This window comes from Pseudonaja textilis, chromosome 11 (genome assembly GCF_049901715.1).
Source record: "Pseudonaja textilis isolate UNSWEBS1 chromosome 11, rPseTex1.2, whole genome shotgun sequence".
Taxonomy (NCBI): Eukaryota; Metazoa; Chordata; class Lepidosauria; order Squamata; family Elapidae; genus Pseudonaja; species Pseudonaja textilis.
In genome coordinates this window covers 4,650,523-4,671,932 of record NC_142000.1, presented here as the reverse complement: position 1 = coordinate 4,671,932, position 21,410 = coordinate 4,650,523, and the positions used below count along the sequence as shown (strand labels likewise).

Genomic DNA, 21,410 nt, shown 5'->3' with positions numbered 1-21,410 from the left:
TCAGCTCTTTCAATAATTCCTTAGAGCAGAGTTATCCAACCTTGGCAACTGAAGACTTGTGGGCTTCAACTCCCAGAATTCCCCAGCCAGGCATGGGGTCACTCATGCTGGCAGGAGGAATTCTGGGATCCGAAGTCCACACAAGCATTAATTACATCATTAAAATTGCCAAGGTTAGACAACCTTCCCTTATAAGGCTTGGGGGCACGTCATTATCTTTGTTGTCCTCTTTTGGTCAGTTTTCTATTTGATGGCCCTCAGAGCTGGATCCAGAACTCCAGCCAAAACAGAACAGAGGATGACTGATGCACTCTGTTGATGCAACATGGAACTGTAATAGTCTTTTCAGCTCTCACATCAAAATATTTCTAGCTTTACTCCAGGTCTGACCAATTCCAGGCAGCGTGGACAATATTAGGATGATGGGACCTAGCAACCTGACCTCTTTTGGAAGGTCACACATTTTTCACTCCTAAGCAGCTGGATTTCCTTTTGAAAAGCAAGAAGTCGAAAACCAGAGTTAAAAAAAAAAAGCATGATCATACAAACACACAAGCAAACAATTGTCCTACAGTTCATCCCTTCTATTATTTCATCCCTTCTATCATTTCTATTATTAAATGGACTCCAGATGGATGGTAGGAGACAGGAAGGTCCAGAAGAACATTATCCGTGGGGTTGCGATGGGTCAGACGTGATTTCACAACTAACAACATTATTTTGCCTAGAAAGAACTTGCTCTCTTTATAAAATTCAAATTGGCATGATTGCAAGTGGTTTTTGTGAGTCCATTTCACTCATCGGAGGTTGCTGTCTTCTCCCGGCATGGTGCTGAATATATTTCGACAGTCAGATTCCTGGAAATGAAGAGACCAATCTCCGAACACAAATTCCAGTGGTGGTATTCTACCGGTTTGGCCCGGTTCGCACGAACCGGTAGTAAAAAAACAACAACAGCTACTGGTTCAGCTGAACCGGTATGGTTTTTTTTCCTCCTGACAATCAGCTGTTCTGACATTCAGCTGTGCCTGGATCCCCCTTGCTGTCTTATTGCTTCGCCCAGGAGGCTTCCCTGAGGCCCAGGAGTAAAAAGGGGCACGTGTGGGGGCATGCAGCACACACACACACACCCTGCAGATAACAGAGTTGGAAGGGATCTTGTAGGTCATCTAGTCCAACCCGCTGACCAAGTGGGAGACCCTACACCTTTTCTGATAAATGGCAATCCAATCTCTTTTTGAAGGTCTCAAGTGATGGCGCTCCCACAACTTCCAAGGGCAAAAGCTGTTCCATTAGTTGATTGTTCTCACTGTCAGAAAGTTTCTCCTTATTTCCAGGTTGAATCTCTCCTTGTTCAGTTTCCATCCATTATTCCTTGTCTGGCCTACAGGTGCTTTAGAAAATAGCTTGACCCCTTCCTCCCTATGGCAGCCCCTGCATGGGGTGGGGGGTGCTGCAAAAAAGCCACACCTACCCAGTCACATGGCCACACCCACCTAGATACTCCCACCTAGCCACGCCCACAGAACTGGTACTGTATTTTCATCCCACCCCTGACAAATTCCCTTTGATCAAAGCTTTCTTTGACCACCAACCTAGCCAAATCTGGTCAACCCAGAATACTTACCAGTCTGGAAACTTTTCCTGCGTTCTTTGGTCATGATTCTGTTATTGGGTGAATAACCTGACACAGGATTGTCATACCAACTGTCCATAGCATTATGGCCAGATTTATTGTGGATGTGTCTATATGAGAGAAAGATAAACAGATAGACCACATGGGGGAAAAAAGGAATGAATATTTTATGTTTGTTTGGGTTTTTTTAGTTATATGGTTTAAAAATCCTTCATTAAAACATACACAACATGCTTTGCTAGCTCAGATGCTCCTTAGAACGATAACAAAATAGTTTCTCTTTAAAAAGTTTAAAGACATGAAAAAAGAATGAAATAATAACGTACAAATGAATAAACCATGGTTTTAGAAATGTCATGGAGGTTGTAGCTTTCTAATGTAGCTCAATTGGCTGTAAATAATTGAGTTTATTATAATTGAGTTTATTATAATAAACAACCGTGAAGCTTTCAGCTAAAAGTTGACCCTTCTCCAACTTGAGGTTCATGAGATGAATCAAACTAGAGCTCAATTCAACAGACAGGAACAAATTCTTAGATCATGTAACAAATTGGCTCATCTTTTTTATTTTAATTGTGTTATTAGAAGCAGAAATTGCAATATAAAATATTTTCTCATACTTTTCCCCACTGCAGTCCTGTGAGCTGAATAGAGACAGGTTGGAGCACCCAAAGAGAATCTACTGATAATATTTTGAAAAACTCCATTAAAAACTTGGTAGCAAGCCCCAGTCTATAAGGCTAGGCTCTTGCAAATTTTATTAAACCGATTAACAAAACTGGCTACAGAAACTAGCCAATTGAACATTATATGCTACTAAAACTCTCCTATCTGTTTGTAACCTTAAACTGGGTGAAATGGTGCATCGTAGGAGAACAATTATGGAACCCAAATACTAATTTAAAGAACATGTCCAAAATCTAGGATCCATTATTCCCTTAGGATTGAAATTTCAGGGATCTTCTTCGACACACCCTAACCGGGTGGGTCACAGAAACTGATGGGATATCAGTCCCTTCAGTTAAAAGGTAGAAGAACAACACTCCAGGGAGAAATCCTTCGAAGATCTCTTGTGTTCAGTTAGCCATATTCCCCAGAAGTCAAAATTTCAAGCCTCTTTTGACGAGTTGTAAGATGAAGCTGTGGCCACCGGAGACCTGCTACCCTGCTTTGCAGCCCTTCTGCGGTATGCCACAGTCATGTGACTGTAATTTACAACACTCTCTGTCTGCCAGCTTCTCATAAGCAGGTCAATGGGGAAGACAGTGGGAAATCGGAATTTGCTCCCTTGCTTTTTTTACCCTGTATAAAAACAATGAAAAAAGCAATAACCCTTGCTGTCCTGGCAATAAGTATTAAAATCAGGGAATTGGTAAGCTTAGGTAATACCCAAGTTGAATTTCCTTTTGAAAAGCAAGGAATCAAAAACTAGAGTAAAAAAAATTGTATATTCATACAACCATACAAGCAAACCATTGTCCTATAGTTCATCTCTTCTATTAGTTCATCCCTTCTATTACTTCTATTATTAAATGGACTCTGGGGGAAGGTAGGAGACAGGAAGGCCTGGAGGAACGTTGTCCATGGGGTTGTGATGGGTCGGACACAACCTTTGCGGCACTTCTGCAGTATATGCCACAGTCATGTTCCTGTGATTTCCAACACTTTGCCAGCTTCTCATAAGCAGGTCAATGGGGAAGACAGTGGGAAATCGGAATTTGCTCTTATAAAGGCAATGAAAAAGCAACAACTCTTGCCCTCCTGGCCACAAGTGTCAAATCAGGTAATTGATAAAGCTTAGGTAATATCCAAGGTAATTGCTTCCTTTTTATAAGAGCCATTATTGATTTTTTCATTTGCGGGTTCCTGAGTTGAAATAAATCCTTAATTGTTCCATCTGACAACTAATTGCTTTGGTGATGGTTGCCTCTTCCTTTTATTTGGCACCTGAACGGTACATTTCGTGGAAGGATTCAAGGCATGAGTTACCTTCCTCCTACAAATGAAAACCCTTGGCATTTAAAAGCACCATATGCTACAGCATTCCTTCAACACATACTGGATCAGATATGTCACAGAGGATTTGCTAGCATGAATTCCAAGCCGTCCTAGAGATATCTTTTTTTAAAAAAAATCCAGATTAACCACACTTAAAAAAATATCTGTAGCTTAAGGTTGAATAGCGGGGTCCCTGGTGCTCTCTGAGCTGGGTCATTGGCTTGCAGATGTTTCATTACCTGACTAAGAAAGATCATCACCATGGGTGTGTAGTTTGCTCTCTGTTTATATTCAGGTAGTCCTCGACTTACAACCACAATGGAGCCCAACATTTCTGTTGCTAAGCGAGAAGTGAGTTTTGCTCCATTTTACGACTTTTCTTGCCACGGTTGTTCAGTGAATCATTGTAGTTGTTAAGTGAGTAACATGGTTGTTAAGTGGATCTGGCTTCACTGATTGACTTTGCTTGTAAGGAGGTCGCAAAAAGGGGTTCCTGTGACCCCAAGAGACACTGAAACAGTCATAAATATGAGCCAATTGCCAAGTGTCTGGTCATATTAACATAGGGATGCTGCAATGGTCATAGTTGTGAAAAATGGCCACAAGTCCCTTCTTTGAATGGTCACTAAAACAACTATTGTGTCATGCCCTTGTTGGAGTCTGATTCTGAGGGAGAGGTGGAACAGCTGACAGGGAATGGGAGTGTGGCTCTGGTGGCTGTGGAGGAAACTGGGGAAGGGCACAGTCCAGCTGGGCATTCAGAGGAAGACCCAGGCCCATCCCCTCTTCATCCTATGGCATGCAGGGAGGAACAGAGAAGGGAGCAACATGGCTTATGGGAGAGAAAAGGGCCCTGATCCCTTTCATTACTTGCAGCTGGGAGAACAGGATATAAGAAGGGTGTTTGCACACAGCAGCTTGCTGGAAGCAAATGTGCATTATATTGTCGAGCCTTATCTGGGTTTTGGCATCCTCCCAACTGTGTGTGCTTCGTTATCTGTTCTAAGTCTGCAATTTATTATCCTGGCCTGTCGTGTTAATTACTTCAGCGTGGTTCATGTTGGTTTTTTTTATTTCTAATTTATCTGTACTTTGGGTTTGGACTGTATTTCTTCACTTTGTAGACTGTTTTTGGGAGAGTTTGATCTCCAGCCAAGGATAACTGGACATTGGGGGCCAAGCTGGAGGTATTAAAGGGAATTTATCTACTTTTGTGACTTTATTATTTTTGTGCCATGCCGCGGGTCATCACATGTTGCAAGTCGAGAACTACCTGTGCAGTAACTTGTCCCACCAGTGTTGATGGAAATGTGGTGTTTTTCCTTGATAGTAGTAGATTAGAGTATTGTTTTCTGCTTAATATTTGCCTGGTATTAATCCCTGCTTATCTGCATCTCAGCTTTGCCTACCAGTGTCAGATACAAATCTCCAATAAACGCAGAGGTGGGTATTCAGCAGGTTCTGACCAGTTCTGGAGAACCAGTAACGGAAATTTTGAGTAGTTTGGAGAACTGGCCAATCCCACCCCTGACTGGCCCCGCCAACCCCATCTCTTCTCTGCCTCCCACTGAGTCCCAGCTGATCAGCTGGGTCTCCTTTGGTTGCCCTGCACAGGAGAACGGAGCTGGAAAGCAGGTTAGTGGGGTGGGGAGGGACGGGGGATTTTGCAGTATATCCTTCCCCTGCCACGCCCACCAAGCCACACCCACAGAACCAGTAGTAAAAAATGGGTAGGTAGCTCATTCTGCCATAGAACCAGAGGTGGTATTCAGCAGGTTCTGTCCAGTTCTGGAGAACCGGTAGTGGAAATTTTGAGTAGTTTGGAGAACTGGCAAATCCCACCTCTGACTGGCCCCACCTCCATCTATTCTCTTCCACCCATTGAACCCCAGCTGATTGGCTGGATCTCCTTTGGTTGCCCTGCACAGGAGAACGGAGCTGGAAAGCAGGTTAGTGGGGTGGGGAGAGAATGGGATTTTGAAGTAACCTTCCCCTGCCATGCCCACCAAGCCACGCCCAGAAAGCCACACCCACAGAACTGTTAGTACATTTTTTTAAATCCACCATTGAATTACTTACTAGCATTGATGCTGTTACCTAGTTGGGTAATCAAACATCTACAAGCAAACAACCCAGCTCAGAGAACACGAAGAACTCCACATAAGGACATGTAAAATTGAGACCCCCTACCCCATGAGTAGGGCCACCTAAGGGAACCCCAGATCAATTTCACCATTTGCTTCTGCTCAACATTTGCATCCTAATACACTAATTAAATGTAAGACCATTCCTTAAGATACCTACAAATACATTCTTTATGCGTTGCAAAGTTTTAATTGCTTTAGGACTTGCCCTTTTTGAGCTATAAGAAAAACTGAATATGGAAACTCTAAACTGGAGCACTTCTTTGTAAAGCAAACACAATAATTGTACCCTAGCATGAAAAAAAAAAGATGATAGAATAATTTATCTTCTCATTTTTACCAGCGCACTTTCTAACTTGGGGGCTGAAAGGGAGGAGTTTTTTTTAAAAAAAGAAAAAATACCCATGCTGGCTGGGGAATTCTGGGAGTTGAAGTCCACAAGTCTCAACATCGCCAAGATTGGAACAGTCCTGATCTAATGGAAGCAACTTGACCATTATTCTATGGTTTACTCCAGAGGTGGTATTCAGCCAGTTCTGACCGGTTCTCGAGAACCGGTAGTGGAAATCTTGAGTAGTTCAGAAAACTGGCAAATCCCACCTCTGGGGCTATTCTCTGCCTCCCATTGAGTCCCAGCTGATCGGCTGGGTCTTCTTTTGTTGCCCTGCGCAGGAGAATGGAGCTGGGAAGCAGGTTAGTGGGGTGGGGAGGGAATGGGAATTTTGTAGTATCCTTCCCCTGCCACGCCCACCAAGGCACGCTCACCAAGCCACGGCCACAGAACCGGTAGTAAAAATTTTTTGAATCCCACCACTGATTTACTCACCCTGCAGATTTCCCCCTACACTAATAGCAGAGGAAATACGTTCCATACATTCACACACTGTCTCCCCTCTTCCCCGTGGGAAGGGGAGTTGCGATGTGCAAACACCTCCTTTCCATGCTGAGTTAGTGTCTCCCTTATTTGAAAACCAAAGCCGCGGCCTGATGCATACAGGTTTCATTATCCAGACTCTGTAGAGAATGCTATCCTGCCCCGAAGCCTGAATGGATGTTTTTGGCTAACTGTGATTTGCTCAACATGAAACCGCTGCAAAGAACTAAAAGCCACCCTGCAAGGCAAGGAAGATTTGAAGCGTGCACCTTTTAAGTTGAGTCTCATGAATATAGATTGGCTGAAGGTCGATGCCGGCATCAAAAGCGGCGGCGCAGCTCAAAATAGGAAGGAAGGATTGAGAAGCCTTGGAAATTTCAATTTTCTTACTGGCGAGCTTCTTTTGATGGGGTAAAGTGAAGGTCAAGCCGGAAAGGGGGATAATTGAACATGAGTGGCGAGAGAGAATCTACCCGTGACCATCTCCTTGTGCTTCTTATAATGATAATATTTGGAGTTAGTAACCATCGGATGCCTCAAAGACCAGAAACTTCAAGGCAGAGCTTGTAGCAAAACCTGGGCCAGCCAATGTTTCTGATTCAATGAAAGGGAGGTTTTTTTTAAAAAAAAATCCATGCTGGCTGGGGAATTCTGGGAGTTGAAGTCCGTAAGTCTCAACATCGCCAAGACTGGAACACTTCTGATCTGTGTGATGACCCAAAGGGGCACAGCACAAAGGCAACAGTCAGATAATCAATAGGAGTCCCTTTTTTTATCTCCAATTTTCCTCCAATGTCCTGGTTATCTTCTGGCTGGAGAAAAACTCTCCCAAGAACAGCCTTTGACCGCAGAAAACCAAGTCCAAAACATGGTCAACACAAACTGTAACTTAAAGTCCAAACAAGCCAAACTGAAGTAATTTGTTTGGCATGGCAGGAGCAAGAATTTCAGATTTGAAGGCATGGCAAAACTCACACAGTTGGGAAGACACCAGGAACACAGATAAGCCACGACAACACAGGATAAAGTCACGTTTGCTCCCAGCAGCCTGCCACATGCAGCATGCCTTTCTTATCAACTGTCTTCCCAGCTGTGGCTAATGAAGGGAATCAGGGCCCATTCCTCCCCCGTAAGCCACGCAACCCATGTTGCTCTCTTCTCCGTTCCTCCCTGTGTGCCCTAGGAGGAAGAGCGAGTGGGCCTGGGTCTTCCGCTGAACACCCGCTCCCTTGTTCTACCTCTTGTCTGCTCTGCCCAAGCTGGACTTTGTCCTTCCCCAGTTTCCTCCACAGCCAACGGAGCCGCATTCCCATTCCATGTCAGCTGTCCGGCTTCCTTCTCGGATTCAGACTCTGACAGGGGCAGGACAGATCATTTTCTTACATTAAAGCGAACAAGAGAGTTGCAATTCACTTCAGAATCATCTCGTCAGAATCTAAGGACAGCCTGATAGCTTGGTCAGGGCAGCAGTTGGTTTACAGAACAGAACAGAATAACAGTGTGAGAAGGGACTTTGTAGGTCATCTAGTCCAACCCCGGGGGGGGGAGAGGTTTAGGCATTTGGGATGGGGAAGTGAGATGGTGTGGAGCAGTCCCGTGAGAATTAGAAGGGCGCTGCTGAGTGGCGTTGTTTATATTTCTTCAAGGCCAACCGTCCTGAGGAACACAACACCTGCAAAGGAGATTTCCCCATAACGTCTTACTGGATGCTGATTGGACACTCTGTGCTGGACCATGGGGTGATTTTCACTGTCTAACTTTTGGGCAGTTTATTCCAGATCTTGCCTTTCATATCCTGGACATAAATTGTTTCAACTTCTACCCTCAAAACGATGCTATAGGGCACTGCACACCAAAACAACTAGACACAAGGACAGTTTTTCCCCGAACACCATCACTCTGCTAAACAAGTAATTCCCTCAACTCTGCCAAACTATTTAGTAAGACTGTATTACTATTCTTCTTCTTATCCTTCCTATTACCTATCTCTTCCCACTTATGACTATAACCATGTTGCTTGTATCTTTACAATTTATATTGTTTTATTTGTTCCCTAGTATGATCGGATTGCTTATTAGTAACCTATGGCTATCACTAAGTGTTGTATCTTATTCTATTCTATTCTATTCTATTCTATTCTATTCTATTCTATTCTATTCTATTCTGTTTCTGTTTCTGTTTCTGTTTCTGTTTCTGTCTCTGTCTCTGTCTCTATCTCTACTTCTATTCTACCTCTACCTCTACCTCTGTTCTATTCTATAAAATAAAAAAACAATATAATAAAAATAAATAGATAATAAATATATATATATATATGGCCTTCAGGGGCTTTAGAAAATAGCCTGACCCCTTCCTCCTCTGTGTGGCAGCCCCTCAAATATTGGAAGACTGCTCTCCTGTCTCCCCTGGTCCTTCTCTTCCCTAGACTAGCCATGCGGCGTTAAAGCCATTTGGACTTAACTTGACTTATGACCACAACTGAGCCCAACATTTTTGTTGCTAAGCGAGACAAGTCAGTAACATTGCTGTTAACAGAATCTGGCTTCCCCATTGAAGTCCCTTTTTTTCAGTGTCCCTGTAACTTTGAACAGTCATTGAAGGAACTGTTGTAAGTCAAGGACTAATAAGAAATCCTAGGACGTGTGTTTTGTTAACATCCAAGATTCAGTACATTGTACAGAACCAGCCCAGGCTGTGGAATTATAGGACACTAAATCATCAGCAATTAAGTGGGGCTGCTGAAATAAATGATTTTCCTTAATGAGGCTCTATTTTGTGTAATTAGTTTAGGATGTAGCATACAAAGAAAATACGAAAGCAAATAACGAGGAAGGGAAAAGGGAAGGGACGAGTGAGCAGAAAAAGGGGAAAAAGAAAGAAAAAGCGTTGACTTTCAATTCTCTTTGGTACAGTAGAATAAGGCAATTATTAGGTTCTTATTTTTAGAAGTACTTAAGAATAGACTGGGTGGAGGTTGAAGAATTACAAAGATGGATTTAATAACCAAAAGTTAGATAAGAATTTGTCAAATGTAGAGAAAGAGAGAGAGAAACATTCTTTTATTATCCTACTGGACATCACCTGAGCTGCTAGCTCTCTAGGTAACCCAGAATAACTGGCTTTCTTCTGATTTAAACTTCCGAGTAACCATGCATATTAAAAGACAGAGAGAAGAAGAATACATCTGCTTTTCAGCGTCTTGAGTAATTCTCTCCTTAACTTACCAGACCTGAGGGGAAAAAAGGATTCCTACGCAAGCTATTTATGATCTTAATATTTTGTTTAATTTAAATTGGGTGGCCAGGAGGAGGATTTGAACAAGAAAATCTCTTGATACCAGCTTTTGATCTCATCCCCATTTCCATAGCAACTGGGGTTTTTGGGGGGACGGGGGGGGGGTCTTCTGGTCAAGACAGTTGCTGCTCTGTATAGCTGTGATATATATGATTTTAATTTCCTTTTGAATACCATGTATGTATGTATGTATGTATGTATGTATGTATGTATGTATGTATAGGTTGACAAAATCAGAAATGAGGAGGTGATAAGCTGCCTGGGAAAGCCAAGGGAAATCATCAAAACCATTAAAAAAAGATCCCATAGGGGATCCCATAGGGGCTCCTTCAATTTGCATGTATCTTTGTCCTTGTATATGAAATATGTGTTGGTTAAGCAGTGTTCTGCTAGTTCCATGAGGTGTTTAGCTGGTTGGTATTTATGGAATTATTTATGGTATTCTTGGAACTAGCAGAACACTGCTTAACCAACACATATTTCATATACAAAGGACAAAGATACAAGCAATTGAAGGAGCCTATGGATCATCACTGTCACCCGTCATTGCAAACCTGTTCATGGAAGAATTCAAATTCAGAGCCCTGGCTAACGCCACCCACAAACCCAAACTATGGTTAAGATACATCGATGACACATTTGTGATTTGGCCCCATGGAAAAGAAAACCTAAACAATTTCCTAACACACCTAAACAGCACACACCCCAAAATCAAGTTCACCATGGAAACGGAAACAAACAAACAACTACCATTCCTAGATGTACTAATCTACAAAAAAAGAGATGGCACACTAGGACACAACGTATACCAGAAGAAAACACACACCAACCGCTACCTCAACGCCCAATCCCACCACCACCCAGCACAGATAAACTCCGTGGCTAAACACTAATTACTAGAACCAAACGCCTGGCAGACAAGACACACATTAAGACTGAACTATGCATCCTGACTAAAGTACTGACAGCCAACGGCTTCCACAAAAGCAAAATCACCGGCTTGATCCCAAAAAACACACTGAGACATAATGGAGAACTAGAAGATGAACAGACCTTTGGAACAGCTGTCTTGCCCTACATAAGAGGTACTATAGACAAAATCAGTAAGATACTACACAGGCATCATATCAAGACTGCCTTCAAAACAGACAGAAAAAATAGCAGCCATCCTTAGAAACCCCAAAGATAAAATTGACCTGGAAAACCAAGGCATATATGAAGTCCCCTGTGCATCATGCCCGGCCACATACATTGGACAGACCAATAGAAGAATAAGTACCCGCCTGGATGAACACAAAAATGCAGTCAAAAAGCTGGAACACACTTCCTCACTAGTCCAACACATGAAAGTCACAGGTCATAGCATCGACTTCAATGGCACCAAAACCCTAGCCACTATAGAAAACCCCAGCCACAGAATTATCAGAGAAGCCATAGAGATTGAAAAAAGACCTGAAAGCATGAATAGAAGAGATGATTCCATCAGACTGTCAATTATTTGGAAGCCTGCACTTACAAACAAAAAAATCTCCACACCACAAGCCAGGCAAACACCTGGGCACAAACAGATCCCCCCTGATACCTCCAGCTCAAACACACCCCAACCAGGCACCCAAATGAAACCTAGCTTCCTAACAAATGATAGCCGTCCATTTACTTGGAGCCAAGCTGCACTAAAAGCCTCCAATACAGGAATACAATGTTGCCAGCCAACCAAGACAAAAAAAGCCACAAAACAGACAGAAGATATTAGAAACACCAATCAAACAGAACACAGCAAACTCCAAGACCAATAGACACAGACCAAGACTCCCAACCAATCAGGATGAAGAAAAAACCATTCTGGCACAGCAGTAGGCTAGCCCCAAATTTAAAACTGAAACAACTGTAAAAGTCTGACTTACAGATGAACACAATACAGGAGCCTGATGATTGCAGATGAGATTCTGCCGAAACATTGCTACAACTTTAAAAGCACAACTATAATGACGTGGGAAAATCACCTGAACAAAGCTGAATACCATACATGTAAGTACCGGCAAAAACTTAAGAAAACATATATATATATATATGTATGTATGTATGTATGTATGTATGTATGTATGTATGTATACACATACACACACACTATACAACTATCTCTATCTCTATATATCTATCTGTCTATCATCTCTACCTATCTCTCTCTCTCCTTTCTAGATAGATAGATAGATAGATAGATAGATAGATAGATAGATAGATAGATAGACAGACAGACAGACAGACAGATAAAATTTTGGGGATGTTGCTGCTGTTATTACATTTTGAACACACAGACAGACAGACACAGGTAGTTTGGCATTTTGGGATGTCTCTGCCGTTATTATTATTGTTATTATTATTATTATTGTTATGATTATTATTATGATTATTATTGTTGTCATGATTATTATGATTATTATCATTATTATGATTATTATTATCATTATTATGATTATTATCATTATCCTTGGGATGGTGACATTCCTGGAAGCAGTGTGTCAAAATTTTAACATGACCCATTTTGTATACAGAAAAAGGACAACGACAGTTTATCTTGTCTTATCTAGATGTCACATGGAATGGCATAAAGATCACAGGCCAACCTTATCTGGCTGGTTTGCTCGTCGATGGCATCTACGGCACTTTCCACGGAGCTCAGCAAGGACTGAATCTGATTGGCCGTCTCTTTCAGCAGGAAACGGGTCACGAACTGGTCCACGTTTGTCCCTCGTTCGTAGACCTGGGAAAGAGGAAGACAAGGGAGCTCTCTGAGAATGTACCTTTAAGACAAAGACAATGCCACCTGCCCCCCAGGTAACCCTCGGCTTACAGCCTTCCGCTTAGCAACAGCTCGAAGTTAAAACAGGATTATCACTTCTGGAGTTTGTGCTTGTGAAGAAAAAAAGAAATGAAACTTGGATCATGGTTTTGTTGATTAGAAAGATCTATATTTTATAGAAATAGAATACCTATTAATATACGGTTTGTGCTATTAAGATTTGGAATAGAGGTAGACATTAGAAAGGAGGAAAATATTACTATGCATATTCCTATATAATATTTAAATTCAGTACATAGAGGAAAGGATCAGAAGTTGAAAGATGATTATATTATGTACGATGTTATTATAACAATGTGAATATAATGTAATTATGAGTACCAAAATGGTCAACATTATCACTACTACTTGGTATCAAAATTAACGATACCCAGATGCACACTGTTCATGTATTTAATCCAGTTTACATGCATCTCCAAGCAAGAATTAAACACCAGATTCTTGTGGTTTTCTTCCCATAAAGGAGGAGTAAATTTTCTTCCTTCCCCCTTAATAATGCCACTTCCAAAGCTACCTCCAAATGTGGCCACCTTTAAGATGTTGATAGGTGCTACGTTCTCGAAGACATCTGGTTTATCACCCAGTTGGGAAACTTATAGAATTACATGGGGCTGAAAGGACCTTGGAGGTCTTGTAGTCCATACCTCTGCTCAGGGCAGGATACTTTATACTATCCAGGACCAATAGTTGTCCAGTCTATTCTTGAGAACCTCTAGTAACGGAGCACCCACAGCTCCAAGAGGCAAGTTCTTCCACTGATGAATTGTTCTCATGGTGAGGAAATTCCTCTTTACTTTTAGGTTGGATCTTTCTCTAACAAGCTTCCATCCACTACTTCTTGTCCTGGTCTTTGTGCTTTGGAGAATAAACCAACCCCCTCTTCTCTAGGACAGCCGCTCAATTAGTATTGGAACAGACTACGATTAAACCATACTTAGTTCTTCTCTTCATTCAACTAGACATGCCCAGTTCCTGCAACCCTTCTTCATAAGTTTTAGCCTCCGTTCTCTAACCATGTTTGTTGCTCTTCTCTGCACTCTTTCCAGAGTCTCAACATCTTTTTTGTATCATGGTGACCAGAACAGGATGCAGTACTCCAAATGTGGTCTCACCAAGGTACCAATACCTCTCGTTGTCAGAAACTACCCTTAAGTAACTCTGTGTGTCGTTCTTGGTTCTTGAATCTGACAATTGATGAAAGTCACTTGGGTGACACTGAAATCAATTCTGCAAATTCCACCTGGATTAAGATGTTTTCATCTGTTAGATCTCTCTTTCTCTCTCTCTAGCCAACTCTATATCCTCCCATATATATATTGTTTACACTATAAATGCAAAACACAGTGCAGCCCTTTTGGTATTACTTTACCACACATACCAAAGATGTAGTTAAACCCATTAAAATAGAAATTAACATTTTGATTATTGGTACAATATTTATATTTTGCTTCCAATCCTCCTAGCTGATTTTGTTCCAACCTTCCCTTCTTTTCTGCAGCCACATATAAAACGTATTCCAAGTTTTGTAATATTCTGAATCCTCCTTATTTTTCATTTCTAAAGTTAGTCTGTCAGCTTCTGTACATGCCGTTATTTTCCTTATTATCTTTACGTCGAAACTGAAGAAGCTTCTTGGATGAGAAGTGAAACCTCTTCAAGGAAAAACAAAGAAAGTCTAGCTGCCTCTTGAAAAAGCACCTTTGGGACTCCCCCATCTTCATGTTGTCAAGGTTGAGAAATGCCACTCTAAGGGTTGACTTTTTCACCCTTAAAGAGAGTACTTCAAAAAGTGCTATGAACAAAATACCATTCCACTCAATCATTAAAATATCCTTAAATGAAGAGTCTGTTCCAATGGTCCTTGACTTATGACCACAATTGAGCCCAAAATTTCTGTTGTTCAGGGAGACATTTGTTAAGTGAGTTTCACCCCATGTTGCGACCTTCCTTGCCACGGTTGTTAAGTGAATCACTGCGGTTGTAAAGTTAGTAACAAGGTTGTTAGGTGAATCTGGCTTTCCTGTTGACTTTGCTTGTCAGAAAGTCAGAAAAAGGAGACCATACGACCCCAGGAATAGAATAGAATAGAATAGAATAGAATAGAATAGAAAGGAGGAGGAAGAGGAGGAGGGAGGACGGAAAGTAGAATAGAATAGAATAGAATAGAATAGAATAGAATAGAGAGGAGGAGGAAGAGGTGGAGGGAGGAAGGAAAGTAGAATAGAATAGAATAGAGCAGAATAGAATAGAATAGAATAGAATAGAATAGAATAGAATAGAATAGAATAGAATAGAATAGAATAGAATTCTTTCTCGGCCAAGTGTGATTGGACACACAAGGAATTTGTCTTGGTGCAAATGCTCTCAGTGTACATAAAAGAAAAGATACACTCATCAAGAGTCAAGAATTATTACTTAACAATAGTCATGGGATACAATAAGCAATTCAATCATACTAGGAAACAGTCAATATAAATTGTTGGGATATAAGCGACAAAGTTACAGTCCTATAGTCACAAGTGGGAGGGGATGGGCAATAAGGAGTGCTGAGAAGAGTAATAGTAATAGTAGTGCAGAGTTTGTAAATAGTTGGACAGTGTTGAGGGAATTATTTGTTTAGCAGAGTGATGGCGTTTGGGAAACAACTGTCCTTGTGTCTAGTTGTTCTGGTGTGCAAGGCTCTATAGCGTCTTTTTGAGGGTAGGAATTGAAACAGTTAATGTCCAAGATGTGAGAAGTCTGTAAATATTTTCACAGCCCTCTTTTTGACTCGTGCAGGATACAGGTCCTCGATGGAAGGTCGGTTGGTAGCAACTGTTTTTTTTGCAGTCCTAATTACTCTCTCAAGTCTGTGTCTGTCTTGTTGGGTTGCAGAGCCAAACCAGACAGTTATAGAGGTGCAGATGACAGACACTGCAACAGTCATTTGCCAAGCATCTGAATTTTGATCACGCGACGGTGGGGATGCTGAAATGGTCATAAGTGCGAAAAAACTGTCATAAGTCCCTTTTTTTCAGTGCCATTGTAACTTCAAACAGTCACTAAACTAACATTTGTTAAGTCGAGGTCTACTTGTACTTTATCTCACTACTTCTCAACTGGTGGCACCGAGACCCGAGGTGGAACCAAGTTACAATTGCAGAAACTTAAATTCTTCAGAATTTAGATTTGTTAATGAGAAGTACATTCACTGTGAGAATACTTATTATGTTCTTGCGAAAAAAAGGAGTCTTTTTTTTTGCAACAGGATGTAATAACCTGGTCTTTGTGTAGAGCAATTAGAGCAACTTAACATGCGAAAGTCTTGGAAGAAGATGAGTTAGAAAAGGAATCATAATTTGAACATGTCTCCATGCATTTTTCTCTTGTTAAATATAACACAAGGAAAGGTTACTGTCACTGCATCCTTTTATAAAAATGAGGAGCCAAGGAAGAAAAAGTGATTATTTTTCTTTGGCCAAGAGGAAGACACGCACACACACACACACAGAGGAGGTTGAAAAGAAGGAGCAAAAATGGAAAAAAGGCTCCCGTTTTTATCAAGAACTATTTTTAATATCTAAGCAAAGAGATAATAAAAGCACATTGGCATCAGTCATTATAATTTATTTGAACACATTCAAAAGCAATTTGAATAATCAAACTTCCACACACGTAAATTGCTCTGGGTTTATGAACAGAAGATTAACAAAGGTCTGTTCCCATGGTAACCAATGAAGGCAAAAACATTTCAGCTCAACCAAGAACAAGTTTCCACCTTTCTATTTAAAACCAAATTGAGAAAGAAAGAAAGAAAGAAAGAAAGAAAGAAAGAAAGAAAGAAAGAAAGAAAGAAAGAAAGAAAGAAAGAAAGAAAGAAAGAAGAAAGAGTGAGTTAGTTAAAGAAATTAACTGTGCTTCCTACTCCTTTACGCTTTCAACAAGATAAAATTAGAGCTTATTCTTTTGCCATAAACATTGTACTTTTATTGAGATAACATTACCTCTGGCTTTTGTTTAAAAAACAACAGCCAACAGCTTCCAAATTATAAGAAGCAATACTTTCACTTAATTTAGCTTCGTTCTAGTTGTGGCACCACATTTTAAGAAGTAAGAACAACTGAAAAAAAATGTAAAGAAGGGAAGTCTGAAGGACTAGACGAGAGAAGACAAAATTGAACATGGAAAACATAATCTTGAGAAATGCTCATTGGGAAGGACATGAGCTTTCCGTATACTGAAGGGCTATGAGTTGTCACTGAGAAGTAGTTTGACCATCCTCCACCACCTAGAGCATTTCAGGAACAGGATAATGGTTCAAGTTTCAGGAAGCAGCATTCTGGTTAAAAGTCAGGAGGATTTCCCTAACAGTAAGAGCTGTTGGGAAGCAAAAGCAAAGCCTGAAGTAGATGACCAGCTTCTGTTTTGTGGAGAAGCAAAGGCTGCATAGACAGATGTTAGGATGCTCAAGAGGTATTTCAGTGTAGTGATTAAAGTGCTGGTCTAGAAACTATGAGACTGTGAGTTCTAATCCCACTTTAGGCATGAAAGCTGGCTGGATGACTTTGGGCCAATCAACCAGGAGATGGTGAGTTGTAGGTATGAAAGCCAGTTGGATGATCTTGGGTCAATCACCAGGAAATGGAGAATGCTAGTCCCATCTTAGCCATGAAAACTGGCTGGGTGACTTAGGGCCAATCACCAGGAGATAGTGAGTTGTAGTCCCATTTTAGGCATGAAAGCAATTCAGTGATTTTGGGCCGATCACCGGGAGATGGTGAGTTGTAGTCCTGTCAGATATGAAAGACAGTTGGGTGACCAGGAGATGGAGATGGAGAATTCTAATCATGCCTTAAACACGAAAGCTGGTTGGGTGACTTTGGACCAATCACCAGGAATCCGTTAGTTCTAGTCCGACTTTAGGTATGAAAGCTGGTTGGGTGACTTTGGGCCAATCACCAGGAGATAGTGAATATTAGTCTGCTTTAGGCATAAAAGTTCGGTTGGGTGCAGAGGTGATATTCAGCAGGTTCTGACCAGTTCTGGAGTACCAGTAGCAGAAATTTTGAGTAGTTTGGAGAACAGGCAAATCCCACCTCTGACTGGCCCCGCCACCCCTATCTCTTCTCTGCCTCCCATTGAGTCCCAGCTGATTGGCTGTGCCTTTTTTTTTTGTTGCCCTGCACAGGAGAACGGAGCTGGAAAGCAGGTTAGTGTGATGGGGAGGGAATGGGGATTTTGCAGTATCCTTGGCTTGCCACACCCACCAAGCCACACCCATCAAGCCACGCCTACAGAACCAGTAGTAAACTTTTTTGAATCTCGCCACTGGTTGGGTGCTTTAAGGCTAGTCCCTCTTTCTCAGCCCAACCTCCCAGAGTTGCTGCTGTGGACAAATAGGAGGAAGAATGAGCATTAGGTATATTTGTGGCCTTCAGTTACTTATAAAGGCAGGACAAAAATCTAACCAACAAATAAGCTGGATTCCAGCACTGAGTTGAAGATTGCACTGATGGCCTGAAGGCTCTTTCCCAACTCCAGGATTCCATGAATGATAAATAAAGTGTTGGGAAAAAAATATTCTAATTAGGATTGATAGGAACTGGGAAAGGATTACACATAATCTCCTAAATCTAATAACTGGGGCTTATGATGGGCAAGGACCATAATAAAGATTTTGATTTGAGTAACTGGTGTTTCATCTGAACTGTTATAATTCAAAGAGTGGATTCAGACACTGCATTAAATCATAACAAAGTAGATTTGGTCATCATTAATGATTTAGTATGTTGTGCAAACCTACACATTGTAGTTTATAAATCCGTGTTTCTCAACATTTTAAGATGTGTGGAATGCTGGGAGTTGAAGTCCACACATCTTAAAACGGCTAAAGTTAAGATACACTATTATAGACTATATAGTTTATGCCTATGTGAGCATTTAGGCCATTGTAGATTATTCAATTGATAAGAGGGTTTTTTGTTTGTTTGTTTAAAAACACACTTAAGATGTGTAAACTTATCCAGGGAATTATCCTTCTACTTGCCAGCTAATTCGAGTCATAAACTGAACAGCAGCAGTTAAATAAATCAGACACACGGGCAGTAATTTAATTCAAAGATCATTTCCTAACACAGCATTTGAAATCTTAAACTGTATGAAACAATGAGTGTTTCAAATCATTTCTTTTCTTAGCCCTCCTACTGTTAAACAGCCAGATTATGAGCTCTCAATTATTTGCACGCTCTGAGTATTTAGCAAATAATTCTTGCACTGAGTCGAAAATGTTGTCAGGCAGGAAGGCTGTTGAATGATACTTGCTACTAGAGTAGAGGCGACAAATATTGGCTGTCCATCCTTGACTTGAACCATTCATTTAGTGACCATTCAAAGTTACAACGGCACTAAAAAAAGAGGGAATTTATTTCTGTTTTTCCACCCTTAGAACTATTGCAATGTCCCCAGGATAATGTGATCAAAATTCAAACACTTGGTGACTGGCATGTATTTATGATGGTTGCAAAGTGTCATGCCCCTTGTCGGAGTCTGAATCCGAGGAGGAAGACAAACAGCTGACATGGAGTGGGAGTGTGGCTCTGTTGGCTGTGGAGGAAACTGGGGAAGGGCAAAGTCTGGCTGGGCAGAGCAGGGGAGAGGTAGAGCAAAGGAGAGGGAGTTTGGAGGATGACCCAGGCCCACCCTCTCTTCATCCTAGGGAGGAACAGAGAAGAGAGCAACATGCGTTGCATGACTTATAGGGGAGGAAAGGGCCCTGATTCCCTTCATTAGCCACACCTGGGTATGAGAGTTTACATGCTGAGTGCGGCATCTGCTGGGAGCAAACATGGGTTTATCTTGGGTTGACTTTGCTTATCTGTGTTCCTGGCATCTTCCCAACCATGTTGAGTTTTGCCATCTAGAATTCTTGCCCCTGCCCTGTCGGACCAATGACTTCAATTTGCCTTGATTGGACTTATAGTTACGGTTTTTGTTGACCACGTTTTAGACTTGATTCTCTGCAGCCAAAGTCTGTTCCTGGGAGAGTTTTTCTCCAGAAGAGGGTTTTTTTTCCCCCAAGGATGACTGGACAGCCATTTGTCCAAAATGGTAGAGGGTCTCAATGTTTGATCACAGAGTTGGACTAGAAGACCTCTGAGGTCCCCTCCAAGCCCTATGATTGAGTGATTCAGAACAAGTGTTTTGACATCATGATGGGAGTTCTGCTTTTTCATACAAAACTTCCATTGCAAAAAACAAACCTGCATTTGATCACATAAAGCAGGGGTCCCCAAACTTGGCAACTTTAAGCCTCGTGGCCTTCAACTCCCAGAATTCCTCAACGGTTAAGACATGTGAAATTCTGGGAGTTGAAGCCCACAGGTCTTAAAGTTGCCAAGTTTGGAGACCTCTGACATAAGGGAAATAATTTGAGATGCAACACATGTTTTATCATTTATAACACCTTGTTTGTTTCCCGTATGGATCCATATGTTTCTCGTAGGGATTTTTATTGCTATAAGATTACGCTGATTCAGAAAAACAGGCCTGTTTTCCCTCTCCCATAAGTATCACTAAATAAGTATCAGCATTAAAGAAGTATCAATAGAATCATTCCGTTCTTTGAAGTTCCTTCTGCTTAAAAGAAAATTCTCTTTGAAGAAACTTGTAGCAGCAAACATAAAAGAAATGTTCAACGTGACTTCAAACTTGGTATTTCTATAATTTCGTCATTTTAAAAAGCCCCTACAGCCTCCCTTGGCAACTTTAAGATACATGGACTTCAACTCCCATAATTCCCCAGCCCCTAAGATACATTTTTCTTCCAAGATTGATTTAGAAATCTGACAGTGGATTCATATGTGATATATATTAATAGTTTCCCACTTTTTTGTTTTTTTTTCTTTGCTTGCTTGCTTGTTTTGTTTTTGCAATCCTTGTTTTGTGTAATTCTTTTTTTTTCTAGAATCATGTACAGTATCTTTTCAGTAAAATTGGTAAAAATAAATAAATAACAATTCCTTTTTCAAAAATCCAAATAGTCTTCTCTATCCTAAACTTTATATTTTGTCATTGGTCCATTTTTCTTTCTGGTTCTGTTTTTTTCTTTACTTTCTAGCTGTACATAATATGTGTGCATAAGTCTGTGTGTATGTGTTTGTCATATATAATTTGCACAGTATATAGTGTGTGTGTGTATTCAGAAGAAACCCTGACAGCTGGCTTCAGAGTCTTCCCTGAATATTTCATACAGTTGCAAGTATTGATTTCATTTCTATCCCAGAGTTGTTAGCTAGAAATGGATCTTTATTTCCAAAGACAAAGAATTGCTTTGAAATATTTGTAGCGACTTATACCAACTCTGGAGAGAGACAGTAAAAAATATGTCTTGCAATCTGCACTGTACCTTCCTTTTCACTTTGAATTATCTTTTCTGACACAAGCAAGGATTTGGCTGTGTTACAAAGAGAAGGATCGTTATTTTAAAGCCACACTGAACATAAACAATTTACAGAAAGAATGCTACTGTCACTGGCAATTAAACGTTTTCTACAAAGATTTGATCAAGGTTAAAGTACATATGTTGTTGTTTCTGGTAGCTCTTCATGGACTTTTCCCCCACTGGGA

The 21,410-nt window shown here is 40.9% G+C and overlaps 1 protein-coding gene across 3 annotated transcripts in view; it reads right to left on the bottom strand.

The window, feature by feature from the left end:
• The window catches only part of NECAB2 (N-terminal EF-hand calcium binding protein 2), a 239,797-nt gene that overhangs the window by 102,590 nt on the left and 115,797 nt on the right, over positions 1-21,410 (bottom strand). For all 3 annotated transcript variants that reach the window (XR_015744934.1, XM_087940473.1, XM_087940474.1), the window contains 2 exons: positions 12,571-12,707; positions 1,628-1,746 (listed from right to left, as the gene is read on the bottom strand). Coding sequence is in view for 2 of the 3 variants with exons in the window: in XM_087940473.1 (XP_087796599.1) it covers positions 1,628-1,746; positions 12,571-12,707 (256 nt within the window). In the remaining variant the exon portion in view is untranslated. The remainder of the gene's footprint in view (positions 1-1,627; positions 1,747-12,570; positions 12,708-21,410) is intronic.